At 35.2% G+C, this 12,153-nt stretch overlaps 1 protein-coding gene across 9 annotated transcripts in view; it reads left to right on the top strand.

The window, feature by feature from the left end:
• The window catches only part of ANO3 (anoctamin 3), a 334,560-nt gene that overhangs the window by 273,040 nt on the left and 49,367 nt on the right, over nucleotides 1-12,153 (top strand). For 7 of the 9 annotated variants that reach the window (XR_005217391.1, XM_037839166.1, XM_037839168.1 and 4 more), the window contains one exon: nucleotides 6,449-6,508. The exons of the other annotated variants lie outside the window; for them this stretch is intronic. Coding sequence is in view for 6 of the 7 variants with exons in the window: in XM_037839166.1 (XP_037695094.1) it covers nucleotides 6,449-6,508 (60 nt within the window). In the remaining variant the exon portion in view is untranslated. The remainder of the gene's footprint in view (nucleotides 1-6,448; nucleotides 6,509-12,153) is intronic. 9 annotated transcript variants of the gene reach the window in all.

Raw genomic sequence — 12,153 nt, 5'->3', positions numbered from 1 at the left:
TTCCAGTCTTTTCCAACTTTGTTTCAAAATCAACTTTTTCATTAGTGTATAAAAGAAAGGTATACTTTCATCCACCCTAAATCTTAATATGGTATATTGCCGAGGAATGCAAAAAGCTCCAAGATCATTAAAAAAAAATTAGTGTCAGTGAAATTTTAATCAAGTCCATACTATTATTCTTTTTATCATTTCAGTTAAGAAAGAAATGTGGCATTGGAAACTGGGTATTTTGCCTCATGTTTTATATTCTGAGTTTCTAGAGTGGTAATTTTCTTTAAATGACATCAGATAAAGCCATTTGTCAGTAATACATTGCTCCATAGGGAGTCTCTTGATTACAAAGCAAAGAGATCATACGTTAGAAATATTGACTCCCATGCCCTGTTTCATGGAGGTGACAAACTCATAGCAAGGATGTATGCCTTATGTATCCACCCTGGAATTCAAATTCAGAAATAACATTCAATAGCACATTTATCTGAATTTAAAAATGAATCCAGACTTCTCTGACGGAAAGTTAAGTTGGATTTGACTGATTTATTAGAAAGTGAGCACTGGGCTTTGCCTATTGGGTTGATGCTGGATATTTTCTATACATTGAATGAGCTAAATCTGCAACACCAAGACTCAGAGGAAAGTCCCTTTAAAGCCAATGTTAAAATAAAAGCATTTTATAGAAATAAAATCTGTTAGAAAGGGCATACTGAATTAATATTTTAATTATCAACTTTCTTTTCTGAATGTCTTGGTTTAATGAAAGGGCCTCTAAGGAAAGAATAACAGACATCTAAGAAACAGGCAAATAATGGCCATTGATAAGTCTCTATAAAGCTTTTTTTGGTACTCTTACCAAAAAGTGATAGAGTAAATGGTACCAAGATTTGGAGTAAGATATCCTTTTGCTATTAGTTTACAGAAATACATATATACATACGTACATAGGTGCTTAAAGAGGGAGCCTAATGAACTTTGTAAAGATGATAAATCACTAAAAATAACTTTTAAAGGATAGATCACTATTGGAATCTAGCTGTGATTCAAATATGTGAATACAATTACTATTATAAAAACTTGTTGCATTACCATCTACATGTTTATATGAACAAAATATTATGCATATCTCCCCAAAATTAAAAATAAAAATAGAATTTCTGCTAAAGCCTATCTGATTGTAGCCACAAGTAATAGATATTCATGGACATGGGTTTACAATTAAATATTAGTTTTTATGTCAAATATTCATTAAAATTTATTAAAAAGTATATTATTTATTAATTGTAATAACAATCCAAATTTGTTTTTAAAGTAAGGTCCTCATGGTCACAGGAATTTTTCTTTAATTTTAAAAATTTCAATCTAAATGTTTTATTATTACAGAGAAATATGACAAGGTAATCAATAAATTTCTTTCAAACATAAGTATGGATAGGATATATTCTGAGAGAGAAACAGAATGGAAATAAGAGTTTAAAGACAAAAAAAAAACAAAGTTTTCTGATAAAACAAGAAATTACTGAAAGTATATTTTTGAATGGATATGAATAGTTATAATAGAATGATATAAAATTTTATTTTAAAATTTCAACTTTATAACATGGGAAATCCCATAATTTGCAACTTTAAACTTATGATAAAAACATACTATATACTTTATTTATGTTGTTTATTGTCTATTCCCCCATTAGAATGTAAGTTCATGAAAGCAAACATTTTTGTCTGCTTAATTCATTGCTTCATCCACAGAATTAAAAAACAAAAAAATTTCTGGCACAGAATAAGTGCTCAATAAATGCATGAATGAATAAATAAATGGATGAATGAGTGAATGAATAAATATACTTAACAACTATAAAAGTAAAAATACTAGTGAATATCATGTATATAAGACATCTGAGATATTACGTTTCATCAGTCTAGAGTATTCTTCCCATTGTTGACTTACTCGAATCTGCAATCTACTTTTTTCACCTAACAATATTTCTTGGACACCTTTGCATGCCAGTATGTAGAGATTTTTGAGCAATGACCTTGAGTAAGTGAGAAGGGATGGGAGCTCTTGCACGTAAGAAGAGAATATGTGATTGTGGTGGAAGCTTTCTTCTGACTGCCTCATTAATGATGGTGTGGTAGAAAGCAATATTGTCAACTGAGAGTGAAGAGGATAGGGGAGTAGGTGCCAGGTTTTAAAGAAGAAAGGAAAAATTATAATGGTATAACAGCATTAAGTCTTCAATCAAGAATAGTGCTGCAGATAGAATAATGGCTCCCTTCAGATTTATCTACATACTAATCCCCAGAAACTGTGAACATATTATGTTACACAGCAAATGGGAATTAAGAATGCAGAAAGATTAAGGTTGCTCATCATCTGACCATAAACTATGGAGAATATTGTAGATTATCCAGGTGGGTCTTTAAAGATGGCAATGGGAAGCAGAAGAAGAGTCAGTGTCAGAGTGATATACAAGGTGAGAACAACTCACCTGACCAGCTTTGAATATGGAAGAGGGCCGAGAGCCAAGGAATATGGATAGCCTTTAGAAGTTGGAAAAGGCAAGGAAACAGGTTCTCTTCTAGAGCTTCTAGAAAGGAATGCGTTCCTGCTGATACCTTGATTTTAGTCCAGTGACACTGTGTCATACTTCTGATCTCAAGAACTGTAAGATACTTTGAGTTTTGGTAAACCACTATGGTAATGTGTTACACCAGTAATAGAAAACTAATACATGTTAGTAATCACTCATTTTAATAAGATAAGTCATCCAGCATGGCTGTGATTTTCTCCAGCTATATTAATTTGCATGGGTACAAGCATACTGTTTAAACCATGGGCTTTTGACAGAAACAAGGGCAAGAGAGTTAAAAAGTATTAAAAAAATGATTAGAATTATTGATCACTAAACTATAAAGAAGAGATTGAGGACAAGATGGGAGTAAAGGACAGTAAAATATGGTAGGATCAATAGAATAAAAATCTGGGTCAAGGGATTGTTTGGACTGAAGGTCTAGAGGAAGTGGACTGGAAAGATGGAGGTAATGATTGGAGATAATGGAGGGTTTGCAGTTATTGTTCAAAGTTATGGCCATGGGAGTGCATGAATGAGGGGATCATCTCTGAAGGACAGAGATCAGGGAACTAAGAAGCCAGAGTATTGGAAAGATTATCAGTGCATATCGTAATTTCCAAGAATGGTTTTAGGAGTCATGTTAAGAATTAGAGGAAGCCAAGGGTTAAAATCTTCAGGACAGGTTTGGAGAAGTGTACCCGGGGAGTACTAGATAACTGCAACGTGGAGGGGTGGTATGACATGTGAGTTGATAATGTGAGTCTAAGCAGAAAGGAGAAAGAATGGTCTTTAAGCAGCAGTGAGGAGCAAGGCTTTCACTCCCTCCCTTCCAGTACATATTGATGCGCGAGAAAACAGCTATCACTAAAAGTATTGCAGGGCAGCAGAGTTTCTGAGGAAGTCCTAGGTTTCAATTGCAGCAAGAAAGTGAAAGACTATAAAATATTTTGTGTTGATTGATATTGAGAAACAGAGGGAATATGAAAGTGCTTCAGGAACTGGAGAGGAATGCGATATGGTTGGAAGGTACAAGGATCTGAATCTGAAAGTTGAGGGATGATCTGGAAATTCTGATCATCTTGATGTAACTGACATGAACAGAGGTCAGGGACACAAGGAGATTAGTACTGACTAACCCAACGGTGAATGATGACAGCAGGAAAGGTGTGTTTATAGAATGGGTCAGGGTGTGGGAAACTTCCCAAGATGGAGAGTCCTGAGATCCCTCTTGGCTCCTCTGATAGAAGACTTCTGTAGTAAAGCCACTTCTTCCTATTGCCCAAGCACCTCTTCAGCCCTGCAAATGGCCGCCTGCTGGAGAATGATCTTGCTCCCTTTAACAATTACATAATATTATACTCTGCAGAGGTACAAAACTGATACATTCCTGTATGATGAATATACTGTTACACAAGTTTCCTGCTTTCAAAACCCTAATCTCATTATAGTCTGATATCTTTAGGCAACTGTCGCCCAATTTATCAACTATGTAGTCTCTTTTATATGGGCATAATTGTTTAAATGAAGTTATAAGCACCACTGATATAACAAAATAGCAAAACTGGCAGATTGATAATATTATGAATTATTTTAACACCCTTATGAAAAGATCCAAGTGATTGATTAATGCTTTCTAAAAATATTTCAAGGTAGATAATGAGAAAATCCTAGCATATCTAATTTAGTTTCTTTCTAATTAGAAAAGTTTTAACAGCTAAATAATAACCTCAGTAACAACAACACAGGTAGCTTATTTGCTGAGTATTCTCAGCTCTGAGCCATCACCTTGAGAGAAAGCAGAGTGAAGCGAGAGGTCTGTACACACTTAAGAAGAATCTTGATTTGTTCCTTGGCTCAAAAGCAAAGGAAGAAGGAAAAGGGAACCAAATCATGCCCTAAAGGGAATTGTGAAATCAGGTTCAAGGGCAGGAAATAACTCTGACTAGCGGCTTTGTCATCCATTTAAAGAACTTCAAGCACCTTAAACGCTTTGCAGAGACTCTGTTTAACTAAACTGACTTTTCCTAGAAGGTCTTAGCCAAAGAAGAAGAAAGATATTCTTCTGCTAAAGCAGGAGAGAATTCTTAAAAATTGTTACCTGTGGTTGTTTTGAATCTTCTCCTTTGAATACGTATTTTAAACTAGTTACACTACCTTACAGAAGTCAGAGTGACCTGGGGTCCAGAGTCAAGTTCATTTGGGGGCAAGTTCATTATCCTTTTTGAGCTTCAGTATCCATACCAGTAAAATATCAATAAACTGTTTTCTTGCATGTGGAGCTGCTGTGAGGATTTAATTGAAGTAACCTTGTAGAGTTTAGCTGGGTAGTCTGGCACGTAGTGTTTGATGAGTTGTGGCTAGTGATGGGAAAGTAATACACAATTTTGGAAGCCCTCTTTAAGGAAAATTGTACAAAATTTTGACTACAAAATTAGGTACAAAAGTTACTTTATTTAGAATGAAAAAAATTAAAATTTACAAATTTTAAAAAGCTCCCAAATAACACACAAAAATACAAAATGCAAAAAAGTAACCATATATAAATAGTTGACAAAGCTCTATAATACTTTTTGCTCTAACTTTTTATGTGCATTTTTTGATTACCTCTTTAGGTGACATTTAAAAAATATTTAGCAAGGAAAGTATAGAAAAGTAATTCCTTCTTTCCTCTAGCATAATTAATTGAACCTTGTATTTTATTTTGATAGTTACAAAGCTGATGGTAGGTTCAGTTCATTATTGGTAATATTGTTACATTTTTAAGATTACTGTAAATTTGGGAAAAATCTATATTTCCTTTTATATATGAGTCAAAATTTTAAAAATAATTTTCTATAGTGTAGTTTCTGGCTTCATATATTTCAACTCTTATATCCTTCCTTTATTACTGCTGGACATCAAAGAACATGTTCATATCACCATAAAACCCTTGCCAGCCCTTGAGAGAGTCGGCTTATGACTGGGAAGGAGTTTACTCAGAATCTATTCCCACCTTAGGATGGCTGGCAATAAATGAACAGCACCTGGAAGTGTCTGCAGACCACATAAATGTATCTTACTAAACCCAATCTAAATGCATCCCCTACTCAACATTCCACTAATCAACTGCCAGAAATACTAATGACCACTATACCACCCAGTATTAGGGAAAGTCAGAATGGAACTAGACAGGTGTCCTAACCGATTGCTTACTTGTGTAGGATTTTCAAAAATAAATCACTATGTTGCTAGGTTTCCTTTTTAGGACCTTGCAAGAGGCCCATTCAAGGGAGGGGCTCTGAAACTGTGAGCTTTGTTAACACCATGGTAAATTCTCTTTGGTTTAGAATTATGGTTACAAAAACAGAGATTCTGGTTATGTAGACAGGGAGCTCTTGGATGGTTCAGAATTTTTAAATGTAAATAATTCATTTTAAAAAAATTAATTATATACTTGGCTTGAACTGTGGACAAAGAAGTATTGTCTATTCTTCTGCATGTCTGTCTCCACAAATTTAAGCATAGTTGTATAAAAGAAAAAATAATAATCTTTTCAGTTATGTTATGAATATGTGTCAAAATTTAAGTCCTCTAAAAGAACAATACAAAAATTTCTCTCCTGGTAGAGACATTTATAAGAAATAAAGAGTGGTTAGTAATCTTTTAAGACTCACAACAAAAAGAAAAGGATGTAAAGCCAAAGAAATTTAAACTTCTGATTGATGGGCCAAAGGTGGATGGTTACTAGCTAGCCTTCCAGAAGTTATCAGTATCTTTTAGGTGTAACAGAAATTTGCTTAAGTATTTTGTCTATAACGCTAATTTCTTTTCAGAATGATGTTGTGAATTGTATAGTTCAGAAAGTTCTGTCACAGACAAGATTTGGAATAATTTTTCCTTAGGTATGGAAAAAGCTCAGCCTTTGGATCTGGATTTGAATTCCAGCCAAGTGACTTCCTCAGGTAACTTAACTTCCAAGAATCTTAGGTTACACATCTACTGAGTAAGATTAATAATCTTTACTTTACATGGCTCATTGAGATTAATGTGAGTGTATGGCACATGTTTGAGGTGTTGTAAGTGTTCAATAAATGCCAGTTTTCTTTTTCCTCTTTGGGAATAAGATGAAATCCATGTTAATTTTTTGTGCATCCACTATAGCGGTAGTGCTCTCAAAATATAAGTTCTGAATTGAATTATTGAATATAAAAGCAGCTTTAAAATCATAAATGCAAATGCAGAAAAGGAACAATATAAGTGGTTTGTTAGGTTATGGAAAAAAGCTGGGAAGTATGTGAACTGGTCTAATTTTTATAAAAATGAAAAAATTAGCACATAGTGCATTGTAAGTGTTTCTGTTTCCCCCAGCAGTAACAATGTACAGTATAATTATTCAGTGGAAACTAAAAACTGTGTGTACAATGTTTCCCCATGTAGAACAACTAGCAGAAGTTTGAAAAAATGGTTTATTATAATTTATTGAACTCTTAAAATGGAGCAAGCATTGTTAGACCACTTAGAAATTTTATCTCATTTAATCTGTACAAAATCCTTCTGAAGACAATTTTATTTCCCATTTTCAGTTCTGAAAACTGAGGCATAATAAATGTTCAGTAAATTGTCCAAGGTCACACAAATAAAAAAGAGTATAGCCAGCATTCAAACCCAGAACATTCGCACTCTAAGCCTTGCTCTCTCCCAGCACCTCTCTGTTGCTCCAAGGAAGCAGAACTTAGTTCTAGAACAGGTTCCCAGGGGCCACATGCTGTTACAGGTAAGTCGTCCTGCTAACATCCTGGTAACGGTTTCCTGAGGAGGGGAGGCCGGCCGAATAGGGAGATGAGGCCCTAAATGGGCTCAGGTCTGAGTTTGTTTTTAACTTTCATAAATTAACTGGTATGGCCATATCTACAAGTATCAGCAACATGTCAGTCCTAAAAATGGACCCCCAAAAAACAACTTTGTATAAAAATGCCACAATTTTAATGGTGACCATTTATGATGGTGGAATTGTAGGTGACTTTTATTTTCTCCTTTACACTTTTAATTAATTCACCCAGTATTTGTTACTGAAAGCCTAGTTACGCCAGACACTCTATATCCCTTTAATTCAGAAGTGAGTAAGACAAGGGGCCTGTTCCAGTTGTTTTCACTGGTGTTATTTATAATCCAAAAATGTTCAACAGAACTAAAGAGAGAAAGTGGATCAAATAATTCATTGGTAAGATGAAGAAAGCACCGAAGAAAAACGAATCTTGAGCTTATAAAAATTAGTGCATTTTATAAAAATGTATGGCAAAATTTGGATTAGTTTTCATTAATGTGGATTCCTTCCATTTTTTTTAAAAAAATTAAGGTGTCAGTATCCATTTCAATTTGAACCAATTCCACTGGAATGCCTATTTAATATACAAATGCCAATACCATATTGAGTGACAAGAAAAAGCTAGCTTTAGAGGGAACTCTTTACATCAAAGAAGAGTCTACTCTCATCAAGATTGTACTGAGATTTCTCATTGTATTTCAATGTGACATAGTTCTGTTTATGTGTTGCTTCTTACTTCCAAATGAAGTTTCCTAGAAAAAAAAGTCAATTCTGATTTCAGAAGATGGTGAAGATTTTTCAGTGCTTAGGGTTCAAGTGCTGGCCTTATGTTCCCAGAACCTAGTTATTTGTTGTTCTATTTCTTATTTAATGTTGCTAGAGAGAGAGGAGGAGGGAAGGGGAATTGTGTGTGTGAGAAAGAGACAGAGATTTCATGTCCTTAGACAAAAGAGGAAATTTAACAAGACAGGCAGGACTTGACTAACCAGTTCCAGGTGTGGCTCTCTGTGTCAAGGAAGGTTCAGCCTGAATTTTGAAAATTTGCCCCATCACACATAATAGACTCCTTATATTCAATTGACTGTATACTCATGTAGTGAACTCCACTTATTGCATTTCTCCTATAAGGTATTAACCAAAAAAACATTGATTTTACCCAGGTATTGAAATTAAAATGCTTCACATTCATGTCCCTTCTGCTAAATGTAGAACCTGTTTAGCAAGGTTTCTGTTTCCACCTCTTGCACAGTGATATTGCAAGACTGTGTGAGGGAAGCATATTATGGTTGAGGATATTGCTGAAAATAAACCTGGGGAAGGGAAGAAAGTCTTAATAATACTTGGGTGCTGTCCAGATTGGCAATCTCAGAGCTGTCTCTGAGAAATTGTTGTTTCAGCTGGGCCTTTTATTGAGAAACTTTAAAGTCTTTATCTCTTCTGATGAAAACAATGCTTGGAATTCTTTTTTTGTTCTTTATATTTAGACATATTTAATTTCATTTGTGCTTGAAATTTACCTCTTTAGCCTGCACCCCAAATCAATCCCTACATAGAAGTGTAGTGAAATGATTTAAAAAAAATTTTTTTTCAAAACTTTTTAAGCAATAATTATTTTTCTGAATAAAGTCAAATTTGACTGCTCAATATATAAAAGAGATAAAAAGGGCTCTTTCTCTGGTGAGGGACCCTTCCTCTTCCATAAAACTAAATAGATTATTTTAAATAGTTAAAAATAAATAACTCAGAACAAACTGCATACAAAACTGAACTGCTTTTATATATATATCACCCCATGACCGTCACTCTGTGTTATTAACTTTAGATCACAAAGAAAACCATTGGAAAAGGAAATCAGGAAATGAAAATATAAGAACTGGCTGCAGCATGTGCATCTTTGGAAATTGTTTAAAGTTAAGAAAAGTATGTCACTGGAGTCAGAGACAGGTGTAAAAGAATAGAATGTATGGTTGCGAAGGAGCAGAATTATGTAGTATCATCTTCTGCTCTTCCAGAATACTCTCTCCACCTCCCTGAATGATGTGAAACCTGGCTTTCCCCTGAAAACAAAACACCCTTCTCAACTTGAGGCCTCTTAATATTCCCACTCCACCCCCAACCCAGTTTCACAGGGCCAAGAGGAAAAGTTGATAAACTTTCCACACAGAATTATGAAAGAACATAGGTAATGTGTATTTCGTGTGCAATGAATACTCTATTGAAGAAAAGTGCTCCATGATCCACTTTCCATGTCCATCAGGGTTAACGTTTTAGTTTACAGTCTTGTGGGCATCATGTACCTATAACTAAATCTATTAAATATTTCTTTGTATATGTGTAAGTAGCTATATTTCTATATCTTTGCCTACATCTGTTTTGCCATTCCATTCTTTATAAATTTAATGGTTTTAACTTTATGCACTTTCATTTATCAAGAATTTTTATTTTAGCATAAGTAATTTTAATACTTTCCCTTTCCTCTTCACCATCCCACCCCATCACCATGCTCATTCTGCACCACTGATCCTTTGCCCTTGTGCTAGTTTGAATGTATTGTGTCCCCCAAATGCCATTATCTTTGTGGTCTTGTGGGACAGACGTTTTGGTGCTGGTTAGATTTGCTTGGAATGTGCCCCACCCAGCTGTGGGTGGTGACTTTGGTGGGATACTCCCATGGAGGCATGGCCCTGCCCATTCAGGGTGGGCCTTGATCAGGGGAGCCATATAAACATGCTGACTCAAAGAGACTGAACGCAGTGCAGCTGTGAGTGATGTTATTTGAAGAGGAGCAAGCTTGCTAGAGAGGAATGTCCTGGGAGAAGCCATTTTAAAACCAGAACTTTGGAGCAGACGCCAGCCACATGCCTTCCCGATTACTGATGTGTTATCTTGGACACTTTATGGCCTTAGGACTGTAACTGTGTAGCCAAATAAACCCCCTTTTTATAAAAGCCAATCCATCTCTGGTGTTTTGCTTTCTGCAGCATTAGCAAACTAGGACAGCCCTTATACTTCAGAATTCCCTCCTTTGACATTTCATTACTACTACTATCTCTAGATCCACATCTACTCATCTCCAGAATACTTTTTTCTTAACAGCTTTCACAGCTCACTCTCAGGTTTCCTTTCCCACCTATCAGTATATCCATTCTCAAGTTTATTAACATTGACGGAGGCGGCATGTTAGGAGTAGAAAGAATATGAAAATTGGAGTTAGGACAACTTAGACTCCAACCAACTGTGTTAGTTCAGCAAGTCACTTAACCTCTCAAAATTTCAAATTTCTAACCTGAAAAAAATGAGGATAATAATAAAAATAGTAGCCAGTTTGTGTCACATTAAATATTTATCTGCCATATAAAATTAGCATTTAAATTTTTGTTGACCATTGAATTGAGTGTTATGGGAGTAGAAGTAATGTATCTCAAGTGATTATTACAATGCTTTACAAATAGTTGGAACACAAGAAAAAAACTGCAGCCATTATTAATTTTCTGACCACTTGACCTTACAGTTCTGGTACTATTTCTGCTGTTTCAATAAAAATGGCATTTGATCCTACATTTTTGCCAAAACTGATTTTCCTCCAGGAAATGAAGTTCATCTTCTGTTCAGTAATCCCTTGGGAGATTTTCCAATTCCTTTACCTTTCTCATATTCTCACCCCTGCTTACACTGTTTGATCCTCTGCAATTGCCTCTCTAATCTTTGTCAGCTGCATGCCTTATAGACAGAGCCCATAATTAATCATTTATGCCAAACTTTTCATCATCAATTAAAATGGAAGGACTGTTTGTTTTCTACTTTCAAAGTCTGCAAGGTACTTTCTTCAAAGTCACTGATTTATTGAATCCCTCATAGATTCATGTTTCCTCTTGAAATTTCATCTCCAGCACTCAACCCTGAACTAGCCACCAGCCCAACCCCTTTCTCATCCTGTCTTCCTTTATTATCAAGAATAGAGTTAAATTCTTACAGCTCTTTTGGGAAAGGAAGGTCACTGAATCCAGTCCTTAAAATTTTTAGCTCTCCATCTCATAATTCCATTTTTTAGCACCCAGTCTTTATTCCAGAGGAGGCAAACTGTGGGGTGAGCCAGTGAGTCAATTCCTGCCTGATGACAAGCCAGTGGAGTGGTTTATTTTATTATGTATAATTTGAACTTGAGTGTTTTTAGATGGACTAAGCACTTTCTAGTTCACAGTTAGTCCCAGGCCTCCCCACTGTATTTATACCAGGCCAGTTCAAACATTTGCCTACCTGAGAGCAACTTAAGGTCATTTAAGTCCAGTGCTTCTGCTTCACCCTTTTTCTCAGGTTTTGGCATAACATCCTTTCTCCTTTCCAAGGCTATTCAGTACAGCTGTGGCAGGGAACCATGCAGAAATTTTATCACTCAGCCTACTCTTCATATCCAATCTAGTTGCCTGTGTTCATATTTCTGGTTAGAAGCTGCTCTATACTGCTGCAGAATGGAATATAGTTTTTCTAGATCCCCACTTCTTTTTTGAGTTCTCACTGCAAGCTCAGAGTGCCCTACTATTAAGCTCAAGAGCCAAAAAGTTCAGGAAAATAGTAAATGCAAACCTGGAGAAAACCATAGGTTGCCATGAAGATCAATTCAGATTGTATTTTTAATCACCTTGTATTTTTAAAAGTATTTATTTTCTTTTTGAAACATATGTTTTGAGGTATAAATACAGTGAAAGCCACAGATCCTAAGTTTCCAACTAGATTACTTTTTAAAACACATTGTATAACCACCACTCCTATTAAAATATGGAA

The sequence above is a fragment of the Choloepus didactylus genome, chromosome 6 (genome assembly GCF_015220235.1).
Source record: "Choloepus didactylus isolate mChoDid1 chromosome 6, mChoDid1.pri, whole genome shotgun sequence".
NCBI lineage: Eukaryota > Metazoa > Chordata > Mammalia > Pilosa > Megalonychidae > Choloepus > Choloepus didactylus.
This window is presented reverse-complemented; position numbering and strand designations above follow the sequence as displayed.